Below are 22,020 nucleotides of genomic sequence, written 5' to 3' on the forward strand. Positions count from 1 at the left end.
TTCCCCTATGCCCACCTTACATACCCGCCCACCACCCTGCAGCCCCCATTAACTTCACAGACCAAACGTTTTGTCCCCTTGGAAAACGTTTGTGAGTACCTATGTTCTAAAGAGACCTTGATTGCCACAGCTATCTCTCTGTTTATGCAATTTAGAAGTCTCCACAACAAATCCCAGCAGTCCATGGAAACCCAAGTTTCCTTATCTCCTTGCACAACAGGTATGTCTCTACTCAGTTTTTCCAGTATTTCAATTTAACTGAGAATCGTTCACATTCCAAGGGCTCAGTCTGAACACATTCTCGGGGAACTAATGTTCGTTCCTGCGACAGGCAAAGTACTACAGTTCCAGTCAGTATCTCTGTAGCAAAATCCAGCAATTATAGGTTATGTCCCTGGAATGGGGACTAACCAGCTGGACGAGGAATACCAGGACATTTTCCCCCGGTTTATCCCTGATTCTAGAGACAAGTCTGCTGACATTTCCACCTGCTCAAAGCAAGCAGAATATATCAGTGGGAAGACCAGTGGGCGCTTTGGTGGTTGGATAAGGGCAGGGTTGGGGTAGGCTGAGGAGAAGCGTTGGTGCTGCCAGGGTCAGGCAGGGATTGGACTGTTCTCCTACCTGTGGACCCTGCCCCATTAGATGTGGATTTGCACTCGACGCCTCCGTATCTGGAATTATTGGACCCAGAGACACTGAGCTACCAGTTATTGCCCGGAGCAGTATGTGACCCAGATTAAAAAACTTCAGGTGGAATGCTACTCCTCAAAGTAAAGTTGTTACACCCTAGCTGGATTCGCACTGTTTACGGGACTCCATACACTTATCTCACTGCCATCTTCAGTAATGCAACATGGGGAGCCTCCAGAGCATTCAGTTGGCTTAAGGCAAGCCTCACTCTAGTGGCACCAGAAAATCCAAAAACACCTATAACTACAAATAAAGTACATCCTACATCATACAGTCTTTTCATGGAGCATCAGCAAATAGAAGAACCAGTGCTGGTGCTATATGAATTGTTTCAGCTTCTCTGACATCCAGAACCCAGGGCTCATCTCTGGTCCAGAATCCAGGTCATGCTTCGCTAATGCAGACAAATGCTGACACCCCAGTACACCATACCAAGTAGCGGAGAAAGGCAAACAAACCTCCGCTCATAGAGATCAGAAAGCAATGTATCTCACACCAATTCTGCCATATCCAAATATAGGTTTATATCTATCGAAAACTAGTAGGCAGGGAAAGAACAACTAGAGAAAGGTAAAGTTAAATGAAGAGAAAGGTGAAGAAGAGATGCTAAATGCACTTCGTGTTGGTGGCAAGTTGGAATGCAAATATCCCTCCAGCTTAGATGGTTGCCATTTTTTTCCAACCCTTACTTTCTCTTTTTAATAACAAAGTTAGAACATTAGTGACTTTTTCAGGTAAAGAATCGTCTCTTCAGTGGCCATAGTTGCACATTCTGTCTAACCTTGATCTTGCAATGCTTCACGGCCTCAAAGCCTTACAAATGGTTGCTTCACAAACACTACTACAGACGACAACCACCTCAATCTTCTCCCTGTTCCCCTATTTTATTGAATGAGGTTATGAAGTAACAGTTATTTCATAAAAGTCTAATTATATGACATCAGATTAGGAGGATGAAGTTGTAAACATCATGAAAAAAAATTCAGTACCCTGTGAGGCTTAATCAAGCCAATTTTGATATGCGGATTGATTTCAAATGCAGGGGTGGCTAGTGCTGTGCTTGTTTGTTTCTCATACAGCTCCTCTTATTCACTGTTTGGGCCTTTGCTCTGAGTAGGCAACAGTTAGTAGTGTGTTGCTCTTTACCATTCTGGGTGGTGTTACTTGGCTGGGGGATAGATCACCTTTTTGAAAATATTGAGAACGTGGGCACATAGTATCAGGAGCCCTGGGGCTAATATATATATATTCACAATATATACTCACAATGTATTACGTTTCTCACTGATCATTTACGATACTATACCTCATTCAGGGCCCCAGTCACAAACCTTTATTTGAGAGAAGTTACCCATTTGGGTTTGATTGAATACAGAACTACCAGCCCCATAATGCTTTGTAATTATCTATTTTAGAGTTATGGCAATAAAAGAGGGAAAACGCTGGTCGTCTGCACGTCATCAATTTTGAATCAGAGGCTGCCCATGAGAAAGGGCGGTTTGCCTGAAACGCGTCACCAGCAGATTTGATGGGTTGTATTTGCTGGACCTGGGCGATCCTGAGTGTGCTGCCACCCCTGGGGTAACTTTGTTTTTGGAATATTCACAATATATACTCACAATGTATTACGTTTCTCACTGATCATTTACGATACTATACTTCATTCAGGCCCCCAGTCACAAACCTTTATTTGAGAGAAGTTACTTGGATGACACAAATTCTCGCATTTTCAGATCTAATTCACATCCATGAATTCCAAGGAATAAAACTGAGCCTGATCCACAAAGCTTCTTTTCTTGGAATAAGAATGTGGTGTTCCCAAGAAACAGCTGAAGAATATGGGATCAATTTCACTTTGTACTTTGAATAGTCACCAGCTCAAGGCATAATTAAAACCTCTGTTTCTACATGTGAAAAAACTGTTAAGAGGCAATTTGCTGCACTATCAATGACCACTGGAAACCCATTGCTTCGAGGCACTGTCACAGGGACCCTCACAAGGATGGACAGAGATAATGACAGACCCCACACTCTAGAAACCCTAGGGACCAAGTGGCGATAGACACAAAACCTGAGGAACTATCATTGGAATTGGCAAGCTGACACAAAAGGCCTGGGGTCACTGGAATCAAAGGGCATATTTATGGGCAGCCATGGCCCAGAACACTATTGTTGAACTGCATTACATTGAAGAAATGGCCACTCATGGAGGCACTGATTAAGACTGGGGCTTGCACTCTGTGGCGCTAAGGGGTATACACCATGGAGGCATAAGCACCAATGGCTGCTGAGGACGCTGAACCTGGTGGGCATTAGAGATTCTTGCTGCAAACCCTTTAATTTGTGGTCATTGATGGCTGTGAAGCTCTAGCACTCAGTCAGAAGGCCCCTGGCCTTGGAATTACTGCTACACATGGGCAATTAGAGTTGCCATAAAATATATTGATAACACTGTCTTAATAACAAATGCACAACAGCCAACACATTCTTGATACATGAAATCAGACAAACCTCTGTTAGTTGCTGGTCTGTGTATCCTAGCCACGCGCATGATGTGGTGTATGCCGGATATCCTTGCTTTAACATCTGCTCCTCTGTTAATGTAAAACACCATGCATACAGTAAGGTATTTCATTTTCCACAATATCATCACTTTTCGCACAAAAGACATTTCTTTTATTTTTGCACAAGTGATTTTTACAGCAGAGTGAATCTTCTTGGAAAACAGCTTTCACAGGAATTACAGCATCTTACAAATAACTTTGCCATCTGGCAAATGCCAGGTGGAGACTGGCTAGAATTGATTGTTCATCTTTTGCTTCACTGGTTGCTGCATTTGGGTGGATTTACTGTACTTCCTTCTCAGCCCTCATCTAGTCCTTAGCTGAGGAACTTGCTGGGTGGAATTAACTTCATTTTCTCTGCCAAATGATATAAAAGTTGCAGAGGAAGTGTTTAGCAAGAATGGTAGTTGTGTGGGATGTTCTCATATTTTTTCCCAGAGGAGATCATCTGGGGTATCTTCTATTAATTGTGGCCTTTACCTCATAATAGCTGACCACAGATGTCCTCTGTCACCTCTAATTTCCACACTGGCTATGAAAACGTTTGCAAGTGTGATGAGTAATAGGGGGCAAGAGAAGGGGATATAAGAATGTGTGGTGATGCATTCTAGCCTCCTGTTTGAATAGGACAGCTTGATATTTGTGTAGGATGTGAAGACCTAAAACCGACAACAGCTAAACTGGAGGTATTTGGTGTCACGGTTGAAGGTAAAATGGGTCAAATGGTTCATTTTCCCTAATCTGACAGGGCCTACAAGAAGGCAAGGAACACTGTGCTCATCAAGTCATTATATTTTAACCGCAAACATTGAAGAATCTGAGAACCAGAATCTTTCATTCAGAAAACAACATTATAAATGGCAAGATTAAAGATGTAATTACACCTCTCTGAGGCTGTGTAGAATTTCACTGTCAATTATGGGAAGAATAGCTCTGGCAAAGATGGCAATGTTAGCAAACCCAATATACCCTTTTGCTAATCTCCTGGTGTAATTTCCCAGAATGCTTTTTATAGAGCTGCACTATGGAGCATGTCTGAATGCCAATCACTAGGGGAATTGGGAATGAAACTTGGTATTTGGCTAGGCCCTATGTCCAAGCTGCCACAAGAAGACAACCTCTACAGTGCTGTGCATGGCCAAAGGACAAAGGCCTTTGGGGTCCCCCATATTAGTCAGGGATTCGGGGGATACTAAACCTGCTCCGTTTTTACTCTTTTCAATCATTTTTCAGGACTCTGGACCCAGTCCCAGAGTCCTGTAATGGGGCCTCAACATTTTTCTTAAATTTAGGCAAATCAAAAACCTTTGGTTCCCGGAATCCAAATATTTATATATATATTTATCTCAGAGTGGCAGTCACCACTATGTAGTTATAGTTAGGTCAGAATTTCTATAAGAAAAGTGTTTTTTTTTTACTAATAACTTTGGCACTGCTTGTCAAATCTACATGATTTTTTTAAAAGTTACTCCACCTAGGCTCTTTCATGGATCCATCATACTGATTCATCAAGCGGTAGCCAAAAAGCAGTGGGGTTCCAAAACGTTGATTTCTGATGTTAATTCCCATAAGAAACTTCGCTTTCTGATGCAGGAAAAGGGCTAAACAGAATTACACCAAATTTGGCAGAATGCTAGAAATGTGCATGCTTTTTGTGATTTGGTGTAAAACTGTTCTGCCCTTTTTGGGAAATTAATATTTAATGAGGGTCTTGGGTTGGACAAGAGGGGATGATGTTCAGAAAAAGTTAGGTATATCTAGATGATTGGTCTTGTGTTAGTCCTACACTATAAATGTATTTCAAAGATAGGGCATCCTGATTGCCTAGGGAGCTTTCTACTGATGGCCATTTTGGTATTGGCAGTACTGAGCAAACTGACTGACTGGTCACAACTGTGAAAAAAATGTTGCGGCTGCCATTACAGGACTTGGACCACTGTGTCCTGAAAAACAGTTGGAAAAAAACCATAGGGTGGCAGGGTAAGGACACCTGACCCCCAGGTACTAGTTGGGGGAGGGAGGTTTCTAGCGGTACCCCCCAAAGAGATTAAATGCTTATGTTTAGGCCTGGATGGGCAATCATGAAGCAATTACATGCACAAGTTTGAAATGAATTTTGGGGCTTTGGCGTGACAATGAGATTTGGATAAAACATGGAAATAAAATGAAAAAAACGTGGAATAACTTTGGTGAAAGTGAATTATTTGGAATACTAAAGTTGTAAAGGAATACTAAAATTCATACAGCTGTGCAACTCGCGATGGCCTGCAAGGCGCGGGCCTACATTCTTTATGAACTCAAGTACTTGTGTGAAACGGAACGGCACACATTCGAGTGTATGCACGCTAAACCGGATAAAATGTGAAAAGGAACCAGGAGTACTAACAGAGGGTGTGCTTCAGGATTATGCTTGCTGAATTGTATCACATTGTTCCAAACCTGTTCAGCACCCCGCAGAACAAAGTGAGATTAATAATAAACTGCACGAACGTCACGCCAAGGACTATTCACCAAGTTATTGGCATAGAGGACTGTCGGATCACGTACGAGTCACTTTTTTAACACAACGGAGGGACACTAAATCATGATTTCAAATGTTGTAATTGGTATATATAGGTATATGGGAGGGGGAATGTTTACTGCTCATGGTTTGATTTTGCGATATTTTGAAGTTTTTGTTGATTTGAATACCAATGGGAATGAGATATTGACGGGGAGGGGCGACGCAGACACGTGATTGATTGCACAAACACGCTATAGGTGGGTGGGTCACGTAACTTTAATTAGAGTGGGTTTCAGGTGGACAGGCGTAACGGATACTAAACATGGAGGTCGGTACGCGGCAGGTTTACATCAGGTACAAATCGAAGTTAGATAGGAGTAAACTAGGATCTGTTAACGTATGAGCAGTTAGAGAGCTTGTGTAAAGGTTGTGTTAAGTGAAATAGAGGGGAATACCGGGAGTCATTAAAGTTACAAGATCGGATAGATTACAGTTTGGGGGAGGGCTGGATTTACATTGTAAGTTGTACACTGCAGGTTTAAGTTGAATAATACGATTTGCTTGAAGACACATGATTATAGGGTGGTTTCTTTTAGTTTTAATATGTATTTTTGACATGATGTTGGGGTAGAATTAGTATGAGTGGGGGATATGTGTGTGGGGGGATTTTAGATTAGTTTGTCACTTGAATTAGAAGTGGGCATATTCCTTAAAGAATTTGTGCATTACACTGAGTGTTAATTTAAAGTGACTTATATATGTATATTTTCACATCATAGATACCCCTGACGAAGGTTGTTACCGAAATGCATTGGGTGTGATGGAATTCTTGCATAATTTGGAGGACTCGAAATTCAAATAAATGCTTATGTTTAGGCCTGGATGGGCAATCATGAAGCAATTACATGCACAAGTTTGAAATGAATTTTGGGGCTTTGGCGTGACAATGAGATTTGGATAAAACATGGAAATAAAATGAAAAAAACTTGGAATAACTTTGGTGAAAGTGAATTATTTGGAATACTAAAGTTCATACAGCTGTGCAACTCGCGATGGCCTGCAAGGCGCGGGCCTACATTCTTTATGAATTCAAGTACTTGTGTGAAACGGAACGGCACACATTCGAGTGTATGCACGCTAAACCGGATAAAATGTGAAAAGGAACCAGGAGTACTAACAGAGGGTGTGCTTCAGGATTATGCTTGCTGAACGTCCTATAGGTCCCATGATGATGGACATAACAATGACAATGAGCAGGATACATAGCATATCTGTCAAGTCACCTTGACATTTGGGGGATGTTACCCTTTTTTACTGGCATTCACCCACCTAACACACAAAATGAGAGTTAATGTGGTCACCCCTTTTTCACTCTGAATACCCTCTAAAAATGAGTTTGTGCACTATTTACCTTAACATGATCACCTCTTATAGACTTCAAACAACAGGTTGACAGGAATGTATTTCCAACTGATAGTACATCTTTTCCCAGGCCCTATGGGTGGTGTCCACAGTTTGCTAAAATACACTACACACATTCCTGAGGTATGTGCAATGGCATACAACCTAACAGACATGCTTATAACCTCAGTAAAAGTTAAACCACTTTAAAGTGGCTCAGTCCAACATTGTACTCTATTGAACAATCTGCAATGCTTCAAAATCTTCAGCAAAGTTCTTAAAATCGTCCTCATTACATACAAGTTGTCTATAGCACTGTATTACAACTGTTTAACATGTGTATGTGCCCTGGAGGATAATTTAATGTCAGCAGAAGCTTTGGACTTTCTCACTGCAAAAGGCTTTGGTTTTACGCTACAATCTACTTTTGAGTTTTACATTTTCAACCCACAGCAGGTGAACTCAGCCTTTGCCTTTCCTTAGTGACTTGTAAACGGTGCACCATATATCTTTCAACCCGCACAACTATACTTGCCTTAATGGGTTATGCTTTTTTCATGCTATTTAGCTACATATGCACACACAGTAACTCTATGCTGCCTATTACTATAGTGTCATCGGTGATGTCATTTAACATGTGATATGTCAGCATGTAATATGTGAGCAGTGCTTAGCAGGGGTGCAAGACACTGTTAACTTGGTAAGCTTGAGAATTTCAGTGTTTTTTGGGGGGGTTTAAATATTCGTTTTTAGCTCATTTCACATTCCAACTATGACACCACTGGGAAGTGAACTTTAGGTCTTGGTTTCCATTGGAAATGCCTTTTTCGTTTGCTAATAACGTTGGCACAGTTTGATGAATCTTCACAAACCTTTACATAAAATTGCTCTTTTTTGGTTAGCTCTTTCCTGGAATGTTTTGGGGTGATCCGTCAAGCAGGGGTTAAGAAGAACGGGGAGATCCCAAAACGCAAAATCTCCATGCATTTTCCAATTACTTTTTTTGGAATGCAATACAGCAAAAACTGCTTAACTGAATTACACCAAATTGGGTAGGAAGCTAGGTCTCGGTCCAGAAAGTATGCTTTTTGTGATTTGGTGTAAATGCATCCAGTAATTTTTGAGAAATTAAGGCACAAAAATATTTCTATATATGGCCAATTGGGTTCGAGGGACTTTTGCGAGAGTCCTGCGAACACAACTTAAAAAAATAGAGATTTCTGATTGGCCGATTGGGCTTTTTTTTCCCCCTTGCCAACTTGCTCCCTAAGGGAGCGAGTGCTCCGATAGGCTGCCAGCAACATGAACAAAAATGTTGTGGCAACTATTACAGGACTTGGGGACTTAGTCCCCTGTCCTGAAAATGAGTTAAAAAAAGATATAATGAGGCAGGGTAGGGATACCCTACCCCCTTGGCCCTGAGGTACCCAGCTGGGGCCAAAATATTTTTTTTCTTTTCCGCAATCCCACATACTTCCAGGGGATCATGAAAAAAATACGCAAAATGGCGGCTGCCATTTATTTATAAACTTAATATAACCCGCACGGTGGGCCACAGTCCTGGGCATAAATATATTCTATATACTGGGAGCTTCAAAGGCCTCCCTTCCAAGCTGATTTTGGCCCCTGGGATCCCATCACCTGGGGCCTTCAAACTTTAGAAAAAGAGGAAGGGGCGTAAGGCGCGCCTCCCAGAGCCTTTTAAGGCCCAGGGACCCCATCCCCGAGGCTGTGGTAAAATTAAAGGGAAAGGGGAACGCAGCCCTGCTCTCTGAGCCTTCTCAGGTCCCGGGGACCACATCCACTGGGGCCATGGTTAAATTTAAGGGAGGAGGCACACAGCCCCCTCCTTGAGCCTGCTCAGGCCCCAGCAATCCCTTCTCCTGGGCCAAATGTATTTTAAAAGGGGAGGGGGGACTGTGAACCCGCCTCCCGTTGTCTAAATTGCCCAGAGGAGCTTCTTCACAGTGTCCCGTGGAGCCCACCTCTGAGACATTGTGGTTCCCTGCCTGAACTCTCCTAGGCAGGAAACATAAAAAGCTGCTCCTAGCCAGGCAGGAGTAAAGGAAAGATGCTGGCTGGAGGGTCGGTTAGGGCTGTGGGGGCCTTGGGGCTCCCCTAGCAGTCCCTAACGGTATCCGCAGTGTGGGTGCCCACCAAAAATTTGAAAAAAGGGCCGGCTCCCACAGGGGCCCGGGGGTTCCCTTCACGACACCCCAAAAAAGTGGGCTTGTGTGTGCCCTGGTTGGACACTGGAATACCCACTTAAGAAAATAAATGCAGGCTCCCAATTATGGGTGCTAGCTGGGGAGCCGGATGGGGCTACGGGCTGCAGGACCGAGGGCTACCCCTGCGGCCCTGAAACAATAGTTATAATGTGGGTGTCTAGGGTGGGCACCAGGACACCAACAACAATAGGCAGAAGCTGCCCATTTATTATTCACTGCTTTTTGAAGGAGCACCCCACTATGCCCTGCAAGGAAAATTTACATTTTTTAAATGTTGTTGATGTCCCTAGAAGGAGTAGTTGCACCACCAAGCATTTTCATATGCTTTTCATGGCCATATAAATATGTGCCCCTTTCAAGCAGAAAACTGTGTGAAAGGGGCGTTCCATGGGTGTTGCTGACGGTGTTCCCAGCAACACCCATGGCTTTTTGACCCTGCCCCAGATTTAGGAGAAATCGTAAGTCTGAGGCAGCATCACAAATATGTATGCCTCCCAGGGGAGGCGTAAGTAAGGCACAACGAGGAGAAATATCTTTATTTCTTCTCGTTTTTCCTTTTCCTTTTTAGGTCTCGCCTAGCGAACGCAGCGCATGTGCTGCGTTCGCCTTGGCGAGACTATTGTTGTTGGTTTGGTGCTCGAAGGGAGACAAATCATGAGCGCGCCTGGACAGGCGATGTGCACGCGCACCACACAGCGTCTCTTTTGCTCACGGGCCTGTCCAGGCGTGCACCGCATGGTGTCTCTTTTGCTCACAGGCTTGTACTTTCTGTTTATCAAATGCTGCTGCTGATTTGTGGTGTTTCTTGAAGCGTGGAGTTATGCCCGCCATCATCAGGTCTGTTCACATTTTTTTCTCCATGAATGCATGGAGAGCACGCGAGCTGAAGCGGGGTCAGTCGAATTCCGAAGCCAGTGTCTCTGGTGTGTAACACGTACAACCGTAGTGCCCTGCGTGAACGTGACTTGCTAGCACGCAGAGTCCTGTGGACGTTACGTGCACACCTTATCTCCAGACACATTTCCATGTCGTGTTTCTTCCCTTGTGTTGTCGCTGGCAGAGTCCAGGTGGAATCGTTGCCACCCCGGGGAAAAGCGGGAGGACGTAGAGCTAGAAGGAGTTACTGCACATTTAGCATATATATTTGATTGGCAGTTTTATATAGCGCCAACTCGGCCCAAGGACATTGGAGCGTTTTACATGAACGCTAAATTACATTTCGCAAGGTCGGGTTATTTTAATTTTGTTTGATCTAAACCACCCGGTTAGGAAGTATTGATCTGTAATGTCCTTTGTGCACAGGCAAGGGAAAGAACTTCACCTATAATGCGATTCAAATAAACAAATCTGAATACCTAGCTTTAAAAACTCCTGATTCCTTCTTTACAAGGTCAACTTCCGCTCAGGCTGGACACATTCAGAAAGTCTTACACCCTGAAACAGGCATGCTCTGGAAGGGCCCCAGCGATCATATCCGACATGCCCCATTAATCTTCGATTTTAGAAGGAACTGTAAACAGCACTTCTGACAGAAAGACCTCTCATAATCTGTGCTCGCCTTCTCTGCCTGGTCTCCCGAAACACGCACTACACAGATGAAAAAAGTGTTCATGAAGCCTTAGTCTCCAATTTTTATGTCTGAGTTTTTACTTGTCCACTGTTATTTCTATGCCAAGCTATGGGAATCTCTCTACCATCCCGGGCACAGGGTCTTGGCGTATTGTGTGTAAATAAAAGAGAATACTTGTCACGGAGGGGGCGGGGGGCTGGGGGTCGTGTAATCTGCCAATGTGTTGGGAGTTGCATTGAATTTAACCAGAGAAGCATCTTTACACATATGACATGACAATATGACGTACGATTGCACCCAAAAATAATGGTCCAGAAGGAATAGCTAGGCTTTCTGCATTTTAGTATTTGTTATTTGTACCCCTCCTTCCCCCCAATGGTGTAGGAGTGATATTCTTTTTGACATCTGGATTGGCTAAGTGGCATGATATTTTAACAGAGATCTTTACAATGGATAAAACAAATATCTGAGGACGAGGGCACCATTCATAGGGAATAGTTACCATACTATCACTTATTAATTTCTTTATCCTTCAGCAGAATTTTTGTTTGTATTTGCAAAGATCCTTCTTAATCAAGCTAATATGACCTTAGTCTTCCTTTTAATGTATGTGCTTCCAGCAGCTGCAGCAACGTGTGCATCGGAGACAGCTGCCTGCTTGAAAAGAGGTGGTACTGTAGAGTTGTTTTTCCCTCGAAAATCCTCATCAGGCTATGTTACGTGTCTCCTAGACAACCTATCCACCTTTCACTCTAGGCCTGATTCTACTTCTCTGGTGTTCTCTGCAGTCTTTTAAAATGACCTCATTCATTAATCTTTGATCCCGCGCTGCACGCTATGCTAATGTCTGGTACTGCGGGCACAGGGTTGCTCCCTCTGTACTCTGTAGTCTCTATCCCACACATTGTCTATGTGACCCAAGTCCTCTTCGAAGCATGGACAATCCCTTTTCACAGAAAGGGTGCAGAATAATGCATCCTAATTGATAAGAAGGATTTCTACCATACCAGTGTGGCAAGAAAGGCTCTTTAACACATGACAAGAGTGATAACTTATTCTATTGCACCTTAAGACAAGCATAAACTTTCAATGTTTTGAGTATTAAAAAATAAATACTGGTTTTAAGCAGCCTTTCACAATAAGTTATTCCCTGTGAAAAGGACTCGGTAGGAGATATATCTATATATCTAATATAAATATAATAAACAATGGCCCTTTTTACGTCCTATTTTTTTAAGTACTGTCCACTTCATATTAAACTTTGTTAAATAATTCACTCATGGCCGAGTCATTAATGTTCCTGTTTGTGCAGTCATACTCGTGATCTGAAGTCTACTACTTTCTAAAAATAGACTAGATATAACTAGGGTAAGTAAGAGTGTGGTTGCAAACCTACAGTTATTGCAGACTTATTTACATACTCATGGGGAACTCCAAGGAGAAAATCTCTGAAAATTGTAGATTTTCTGTTTTTTTAAGGAGAAACGTACCTTTTTGTACCAGATTATGCTTTCTCGCTTGACAGATTTAGACTTCGTATACCGCATAGAGCACCTCATATAACAAAGGGTTTCAAAGGAGTGCCCAATTTGTCTGTAAAATGTGATTTGTAAATATTGTTGTAATCACTGTAGAGTCCCAGAGGATTTAAAATGAGTGAAATGCTTACTGGGGGACTGTCGGTGTTTAGAAGCATCTGGTCAAACATTTCTTTCAGGTTGCTGTTGTGCTTGCCAACTGTGGAAAGAGAGGCAGGACTTGAGTATATAGTGGTGAATTAAGGGCGAGAAAAGATGGGGCTTATGTAAACCACAGTCAAGTTCATGCTACATACTACGTACTGAACAGTGACTTGGCCCCTTGGCGTTTCATGTGGCGGATGTAAGTTTGGAAATGTGGGTCTTCTCCGAAGAGGGTTTCCCATTTTCGCTCTCTAGCGTGATCAGTCTTCAGCCTCCTCGTTGTTTTTTCCCTGACTCCATCCCACACCCCCTCACTCTAAGGGGCATATCTACAAGGCAGCGTTAAAAAACTATCGCCGCTTTTGCGGCCATTTTCGACCGAAAAGCGGCAATAATTTTATCGCTATATCAGCAAGGTCACGCTATCGCGTGAATCCTTGCCTTAGCGCCCCTTCCCGTAACGCCCACCTTTGCATCTCTAATGAGATGCAAAATGGCCGTTCCAGCTCAAAATAACTGGAGAAATGTCGCTAACCGACATTTCTCCAATCATCAATGGGCAAGCAAACAAGCATAGCGATAAGAAAAGTAGCGCTAACCTTGGCTATCGCTACTTTCCTTACGCCTGCTTTTAGTTTGACTTAGCCATGCTATCCAATGGAAGGTGGATATCATGGCTGAGTCTGCCCTGCCCTATCAGCAAGCTATTGCCAAACGTTGTGCGATTATCGCTGTATTTCCAGTGATAATCGCACAATTGGCAGCTTGCGCCTGGAATTTTATCGCTTTTGAGATAAGCGTTGCTAATAGCACGCTATCTCAGCGATAAAATACGTCGATAGCCGGCGATAATTATCCTAGCGTTAAGTGCGCTTAGTGATAATTATTGCCGGTTGTTGCTGATATGCCCCTAAGTTCCCCATGACAAGGTACACCAAGTAATACCCAAAGTGGTTCATGAGGGAGATTAGGTTGTTAAAACCCAGTGTAGGTTTCAAAGTGGCATCTAAGTTTACGCCACCTGTTCAGGTGAAAAGAGTGTCAGGAAGTGCTTTGTTATTACACAAAAGAGGTTGGTGCAATAAGTGTTCTGTGGTAGTTGTAAAACCAGGCCAGGAGAAACTGTTTTAAAGTGTAAAATATGACTCTTGTGATTTAATGATGTTGATATACCTGTGTTAGGATGATAGCAATCTAGTGCTATCTGGGGCATTGTCTGTAACAAACAATTTGTTACAAACACAAGATGCAGTAAGTGATGTAACAAGAGTTTCATAAAAGAATGTGTTGACAGACAGGCAAAAAGAATTGTCCACAGTTGTCCCTGATCACACTTGTCAGGGAGAGGTGTCTTTATCTGAACCGCAGGTCAAAGATATGACAAAGAAGCATAATGTTAATGAAAAAGCGGTGTCAAATGAGAATGGAAGTGTTTCCAAAAATGTTGTACTGGATTCTCCTTGTGGTAAACCAGCGGTACACCAAACTACGAGTAATTAAATTACCTGGTAGATTAGAGGATTATGTTATGTAAGTTTTAGGATCTTTTATTAACCCGTTCGACGCTTGTGACGGAGCGGTTCCGTCACGTGCGTCGGTTGCGCTGTGCGCATGACGGAACCGCTCCGTCATGGCCCCGCCCGCGCACGGAATCTTCAGCGCGGCGCGGAAATCCGCGCCGCGCTGAAGGGGTTAATTGTGTGTTCTATATATTTTGTTTTCATCAAAATGTGTTTTTTTTCAAATGTGTCAGATAATAGATATAAACAAGCATTGCCATAGCCAATAGGTCTCGCATTTGGGACCTTATACGTTTAGCCATGCATTTTTGACATGGTAAATAACAATGCTTTTTATTTTCGTTTTTAAAACATAAATAAAAGGCATTGTCATTTACAATGCCAATAGCATAAACTTGCGTAAATGCGAGACCTATTGCATTGCAAATGCTTGTTCTATGTGTGCTGCAACCTGATGTTCCCTGATTGTTTATATGGGCCTTTGTGACCTGATTTCCCATTTTGATCCTAAGGACCTGACACCTTTGGTTGATGGGGGAAGAACGGATTTACAAAATGGATCCTATCACTCCCTCACACGACCAAAGAGCAAGACCAGATTAGGTACCCAGAGTTGCTCCCCAGCCTGTCATGCTGTAGGATGGATTAAGCCACGCCCTATTTACAACACTAAGTTAGCATAAACGAGATCATTGTTAGCAAGCAAGCTTGTCGTTTCTGCTGCGCTGCACACGACACTGTTGTTATGTGTTATTCATTTTAGAAATGCTGACTCGACTTTGCCTTACAGGATAACAAACTGTTGTTTCACATTCTTAACCGTGAAATGTGCCCTTGGTCTGTACATCATGCAAAGAACGCGTCTGGGTCACTAGAAGGTACAGAGTGTTGTGTTTAGATTGATCGTACCACTTCTTAGACATATCATACATACAGCTGCCAATATCTGAAGGACAAGCGTCTTTAATATTGCAGAACAGTTTGGTTTTACATTCATTCGAACAGAAGAGCTGATGCATGAGAGAGAGCTAGCTGATCCTTTGATGTGATTCTACTAAGCTGATCTATACGGTATGGGGTCCCCCCTGTTAACCTAAGAGACCTTCTAATAGTCTAATAATAATAATGTATTAGATTCTAGAGAAAGGAGTGTGGCTGTATACCACTGTCATTATTAGTATGATTGCTCCTTTTATTTTGTATGGTATTGTAATAATGCTTATGGTTCTGATCTGTACTGTTAGTCTGCTAGTGTTAGCCAAAGTACTGCATCTTAGGACGCGAGGTTTATAAAATAAACTCTTTAAACTTTACCGTGTCTGTATTATTATGTTGTGGACTAACAAATAGATACGAACAGGTATTTCGTATTCCCACCACTCCTGAGAAATATCTAAGTCGCTTGTTCTGGTTTGTCTATACATTGGGAGCGCCTAGCTAGATCTAGGCTAACGAATGGGATACTAAGCTAGTCGGATAAGGGGTTCTGGGTTCTGAGGGGAATTTTCTGGTACACCACAATTCTCTGAGGTCCTGGTCTCCTGCGCATAGTTCTGTGCAAAAGCAGAATCCCTGCAACAATGCTGACAAGGCGGAGGGTGTGAGAGGCTGGCCTGGTATATGCTGTCCACTAATTAAACTGGGAACCCTACACCAGTTCAAACAACGCTTATGGTGATTTAAGAGGTCTCAGACAACCTTAGAAAGCTATCCAAGTGGTAGCTGTGGAGAGCAGCCTTCAGTCTAAGCCTTGAAGGAGTGTAAAGCAGCTTATTTTACCAGAATGGAATCTTATTGTATAGTTAAATGAAAAGAGAACCACACAATAGTTATAAAAAAATGTATTTATTATATAACACTATCTAGTACGTTACAGTATCTCCTACGAGGATATAGACACAAAGCACACAATACTTAAGCACAGAAATGACAGTAAATAGCACTAATACACAGTGGGCCAAAGGGGGGGACCAAACCATATACTAAGAAAGTGGTATAAGAACGACTCGAGTCAGGATGATTTCCAGAGGACGTAGAATCGCTGGGACCCCAAGGAAGCACCCAAGGTGAGTAGATAGGGGCCCCACGGAGGACGGGTATAGTGTGGAACACGATCGCATGCTCCGTTCAACTCTATGTGAAAGTCGCGGTTGGAGTTTTAGAGATTAAGGACCCTTCCCAGTGGACTACAAAGAAACCCCATGGAAGAAAGAAGGTTGGAGAGCCACCCCACCCCAAGTTAACTAACCCACGGAAGCCAGCTGCATATGTGTGAAGTGGCGTCGGAAACTGCATTTGAACCCAGTGGAGGACTTCGAAGAAGAGCCGCTGCTGGAAGGGAGAAGAACGTCCGTTGGAATCCAAATGTGGACTCTAGTCAAAGAGTACCTGAAAGCAGAGGGGACAGAGTCTGGGTCACTTCAGGGTAACCAGGGGCTCGGTAGACGAATGCCCACCGATTTTGGGTGCTTCAGGATAGTTGACGGTGACCTTGACTCTGCAGCTGCGGGGACCAGGCGATGTCGAGGATGACCAGGAGTTGCATACGAGCTCTCTCACAAAGGATGTTGAGTGCTGAGGGGTCGGTGTCCGGCGGGAGCACCAACAAGCCTTGGCAACGGCAACTCATGCAGAAGGTAAAGCGAGTGTACAGTTCGTACCAGCAAGGTCCAGGAGACTCACCACACACCGAGGAGTCAGGGCAAGCCTGGAGTAACCAGGGGAGCCCAAGTAAAGCAAAGTTGACTCTCAAATGGACCCACAGGCCGGAGGCACAGGAGTCGCGAGAGGACCTCGAGCAGCTTCACAAAACAACAGGCCACGGAGCACATGGTGTGCGGTGGTTGGAGATCTTGGTAGGAAGTGGTGCCAGAGGTTGGGGCTACTCGGAGCCCAATGCACTTGTTAAAGAATTGCCAACAAGCATATGCACTTGCAAAAGTACACAGTGCACAGGGGTTCGGGTATTGCAGCCCCACGAGAGATTCTGACTTCAAACTGGTTGAGAGGGCTGCTTGGACCTCAAGGGATGTAGAACCCCACCTCCTGTGTTGCTGAGCCTTTCGGGGTCCGTAGGAGCTCAGGATCAGCAGACCGTTCAGCAGCGTTATGGTGCCTGCTAATGCGGGGGAGTGACTCCTTCACTCCAAGGGAGATTATCTTCAGTTGTCTTTGATGCTCCACAGGTCCTGCATGGATACTGTATGGTGCACAGGCACAGACGATCCAGCAGACTGAGAGGGAGACTGAGTCAGGCCCAAACGAAGTCCAGAGTGCCCAGACGGTTGAAGTGCAGTGGTTTCGGGTAAGGATCCTGTCCACAACGAATCTAAGGTCCTACAGCCAGGTAAGCCCTTAAGCACCCACAGGAGAGGGTTGGAAAGATTCAGGGGACCCTCGCAGGGGGGAGGTTACTCCCATGTCCTTTGTCCAGTTTCGCGCAAGAGCGGGAGCCAACAGCTCCCAGGACTGGTTTGAACTGGACCATGCACACGGACACCCAATGTGCCCCTCATGCAGACTTTCAGTCGCTGGCAATCGCTCCCACCCAGCTCTAATGCACTAAACCCTGTTTGGGAGGTGGTCACTCCTCCCTGTGACAGGATGCCTATTGTTCTGCCTTCCTCTGCTCGAGCTTGGCTCAGCAGCAGGAGGGCAGAAATGTGTCTCTGGTCGGCAGCAACCATTTTGTGCTGTCCGGAGTTAGAAGGCTGGTACCAGGAACACCAGGGACCCCACGAAGCTCGCTTCTGAGGGGTGGAATCATACCTCCCACATCAGTGTGAGGTTATGAGTCCAACATGTTTGACACCAAACGCGATAGGGTTTGTTTCAGCCGTTTTAGAGTTGGTCATCACGCGGTAATGCTCCTCTATATGTCATATATGGCTACTTCACTGACACCCCGGGAAAATGGACTCCGTAGGCTGCAGGGGTGTCCTACTCATGCAGTGGCACCCTCTCACTTAGAACCAAGCACCCTGCCTTCAGGATTACAAGGCCTGCTATAGGGGTGACTTATAGGTTTTAAGTGCAGTGACCCTCAGATATAGTAAATCTATATCTTAAGTAAGTGGTGCATGTACCAACTTACACAGGCTGCAATGGCAGGCCTGTAGTTCCATTTGCATGGCCTCTCATGGGTGGCATAATACATGCTTCAGCCCATGGGAGGCCTTGGGGGTACCTATGCCCTGGGTACATGTGTACTATATACTAGGAACTGACAAGGGAACCCCAGTATCTAATCTGGAGTATGCCTAAGTACATAACATAACAGTTTAGGGAGAAAGCAGATAGACTTGGGTCCTGATTAACAGGATCCCAGTCAGACTAGTCAAAAACAGTGTGACATCAAGCAAAAAGTGGGGGTAACCATCATTATCATCATCATCGTCTTTATTCGAATTAAAAGTAATTCATACAAGACACAAACATATACATAAGACAACAGTATAAAATCCGATTCGCTAAACTATACAAAGTTTTAGCAATAAATAATTAAAACAGTTTTAAATTAAGAATTAAACATATCAATTGACTACAGATGAAGCAAAATATTTAAAAAGAAGTGAAAGGAAATAAAACAGCTGGACTATACAGCGTCCCGGGATAAAACCCTATGAAGGTGGCGCCTCTGTTCCCCGTATAACGTTACATCTTAGGGACCATGCCCATCCCAGATATTTGGCTAAGGCGATTGAGTGGACTGGAAAAGTGCTTGTGCTTAGAATCCTAACAGCGACAGCAGAACTCCTTGTGCCCAATAGTTTGCACAAAGGAGTGAGCCACCGTCGTCTGGGATTCACATAAACAGGGCAAACAAACAGAAAGTGGGCAATAGATTCTTTTGTGTCACCACAACCGGGACAAGTATCTTTGTCTGTGCCAAACCACCCACTAGTTAGAGACCTGAGTGGTAAGGAACCTGCTCTAAGTTGGAAATAAAGCTTCCTGTCCCTAGGTGAGGTGATCAAATCCCAATAGGGTTCAAAAAGTGGAGTGGCCTATGCCTCCAAAAAACAACTAGTCATCGAAGAGGAGGCAGAGTCATTCCACACCCTATGGTCTACCTTCTCCCAATAAAGCTTTTTCAAAAGCTTCCTAGCGGGAAAGGCAGCAATAGCGGGGTCACTCCATAGATCTGTCAGTCCCAAATCTGCCAAAATTTCCCGGAGATTCCTGAGCCACCCTATCTTATGAAACTTGTCGGCCTGCATTACATCCATGATGCCCATTGCATATGGCCGAAGCTCAGGCGTAGTCCACAGTCTCCTCCAGTATAAGACTGGACGGAGTTTGGCCAAATCCTTGAGGGCCTTTCTTCCTAAGTCGTAGCGCAGTGGGACCAAAGGTGTGCTTTGTGGGAGACCTGTTATACAGCGAAAGAATTTGTTTTCAACAACTGTAAGAATCGATAATACGTCAAAACCCCAGAGCTCTGCCCCATACAACACTGCACTAAGGGCCTTTGCCTCATAAACCTGGAGAACGGGCTTGACCGGCTTGGTTGATGATTTTTTATGCTCTTTGGTCAATGTTCCCGTGATCTGAGAGAGCTTCAGCGCAGAAATCTCCAGGTGTCTATTCCACTTATTGTTATCTGACACGTGGATGCCCAAATAGGCAAAGTTATTTACCTCCTCGAGGACTTGGCTATTCATTTGTAAGTTTGCCTGTTCTATAGCTTGGGTGCGGGTTGAATGTCATAAGCTTGGTCTTGGTCACGTTGACCTCCAGTCCATGTTTGTTACAAAAATCTTCAAAGACTTTCAAAGCCCTTTGCATGCCACTTGGAGTTTTTGATACTATAAGGGTGTCGTCGGCAAACATTAGTATTGGGATAGGGACTCCAGCCAACTTTGGAGCATCGGTACTGGTTTGGAGCATAAAGTCAACTATGCCATTAATATATAAAGAGAAGAGTGTAGGCGCCATGGCACACCCTTGGCGCACACCACGCTCTACTGGAAACTCGGGGGTTGTGTCCCCCAGGCCTCCCCACTGTATTTTGGCAAAATTAGGTTCGTGGAGCCTCCTGATTAGAGTCAGGAGTTCCATAGGAAGGCCACGTTTTGCTAGTACCCTCCACAGTTGTTCACGGGGGACAAGGTCAAAGGCTGCTCTTAGATCTACGAAAGTGACATAGAGACTGCCTTTGCCTAACGTGACTGTCTTCCAAAGCAGTTGTTCAAAGCGGAACACCTGGTCCACGGTGCTGGTAAATTTTCTGAAACCTGCTTGAAGATTAGAAAGGATCTGATTATCTTCTATCCAGACCAGTAGCTCATTCAGTACCATCCTCCCAATAACTTTTTGAATAGTATCAATAAGGCTAATAGGCCTATAGTTTCCTGGGAGGGTTTTATCACCCTTTTTGTGAATAGGAATTATGATAGCACCCCCCCACGATTTAGGTACCGGGGCACCTTCAGCCACAGCATTGGCCAGGAGAGCAATATACTTACTCCAGAGTATCTTGTTGTTAAGAAAAAGGTCAGATGGAACTCCATCTGCCCCTGGTGCCCGCCCGGCGGCTACACGAGCCAAAGCAGCTAAGACGTCCTTTGGACTAAAAGGGCCAGGTGAATAGAAAACATATGGGGTTGTCCTCAAGCAACTGTAGAGGGGGTCACGTGCGTATTGAGGTTTAAAGTACCCCAGCCAATCTTCTTGGGTGACATGATTTGATGGTTTTTCAGGGGAACCACCTCTGTTCCACTTGATCACATTCCAGAACAGTCTGGTGTCCCTGGCATAACAAGCCTCCTTCAGATCTAACCAGAAAGATTCGTCCCATCTTTTCTTTGCTTTGTCTATACACATCTTATATGAGGACCTGGCTAGCTGAATGTGTGCCCTGTTTCCACTAGAGACAGCTAGTGAAAGAGTACTTCTAGCGCGTTTACATTCATTATCATACCACCTCAATTGCTTGCGCAGTGGCTTATTGCCCTTATTGAGTGGTTTGAGAAAAAGACCACGCAGGCCTTCGAAGAAGGATTCATGTATTCTGGTAACTAGGTCACTGTTACCGTTGTCATTCAAAGCGTCCTCCAACCTCGAAATGGTTGCGGTAAGCTCATTGTCAATACTAGCAATGGTTGTGGGATTGGTCATTACCTGGGACCACTTTAACCTCCGCATGTCGTTGGACACAACACATCCACTGGAAACCATAGGTGTCTCCTCGCATCTCGAATGATCTCTTCCCCACCAACTGTGGGAGACACAAATAGGATTGTGGTCGCTCTCTAATCTTATCTCGACCACCATGTCAATGAGTTTACACCACATGCTCAGTCCACAAAGCACATAATCTATCCTGCTCATTGAGCGGCCATTGTCAAAGGTTGAAGCTCCCATCCTATCCCCTGGGGTCCTACCATTCAGGGCCCTTAGGCCCCTCTCAAGGCAGAGTGTATTTACCTGCACTGCTACCGAAGACCATCTTTTAATGGGAGAGAGTGAGAGTGCTGGGATGCCCCATAAACTATCCTCTTCAGGGTCAAGGCCACTTTCTAGGTCAGGGTCTAATAAGGGTTCAAATGTGACATTGAAGTCTCCTGCGACAATCAAGTCTCTATTACATGATTCAGTTTCTATAAGGCTAACCAAGGTATCCAACACCCTTGACGTTTTCCCTCTTGTGCCACGGAGGTATAGATTATAAATATCCAAACTACCCCCGTGGTCAAGAGTTAATCGTACTAATTGAATATCTGGGGAGCCCGTGTCAATCGTAACGGCGCTCGGGAATAAATCCTGGCGAGCCCATATAATTAGTCCGCCCATTGGACGCCCGAACCGACCTTGGGTGGCTGGGACATGAAAATTTAAATAACCCAACAGACACTGAG

At 44.2% G+C, this 22,020-nt stretch overlaps 1 protein-coding gene across 4 annotated transcripts in view; it reads right to left on the reverse strand.

Moving 5' to 3' along the window:
- Window positions 1-22,020, reverse strand: part of LOC146831481 (mitochondrial enolase superfamily member 1-like) — a 358,171-nt gene that overhangs the window by 83,266 nt on the left and 252,885 nt on the right. For all 4 annotated transcript variants that reach the window (XM_085605810.1, XM_085605812.1, XM_085605811.1 and 1 more), the window contains one exon: window positions 3,205-3,287. In XM_085605810.1, the coding sequence (XP_085461936.1) occupies window positions 3,205-3,287 (83 nt within the window). The remainder of the gene's footprint in view (window positions 1-3,204; window positions 3,288-22,020) is intronic.

This window comes from Triturus cristatus, chromosome 5_1, assembly GCF_964204655.1.
Source record: "Triturus cristatus chromosome 5_1, aTriCri1.1, whole genome shotgun sequence".
NCBI classification, from domain to species: domain Eukaryota; kingdom Metazoa; phylum Chordata; class Amphibia; order Caudata; family Salamandridae; genus Triturus; species Triturus cristatus.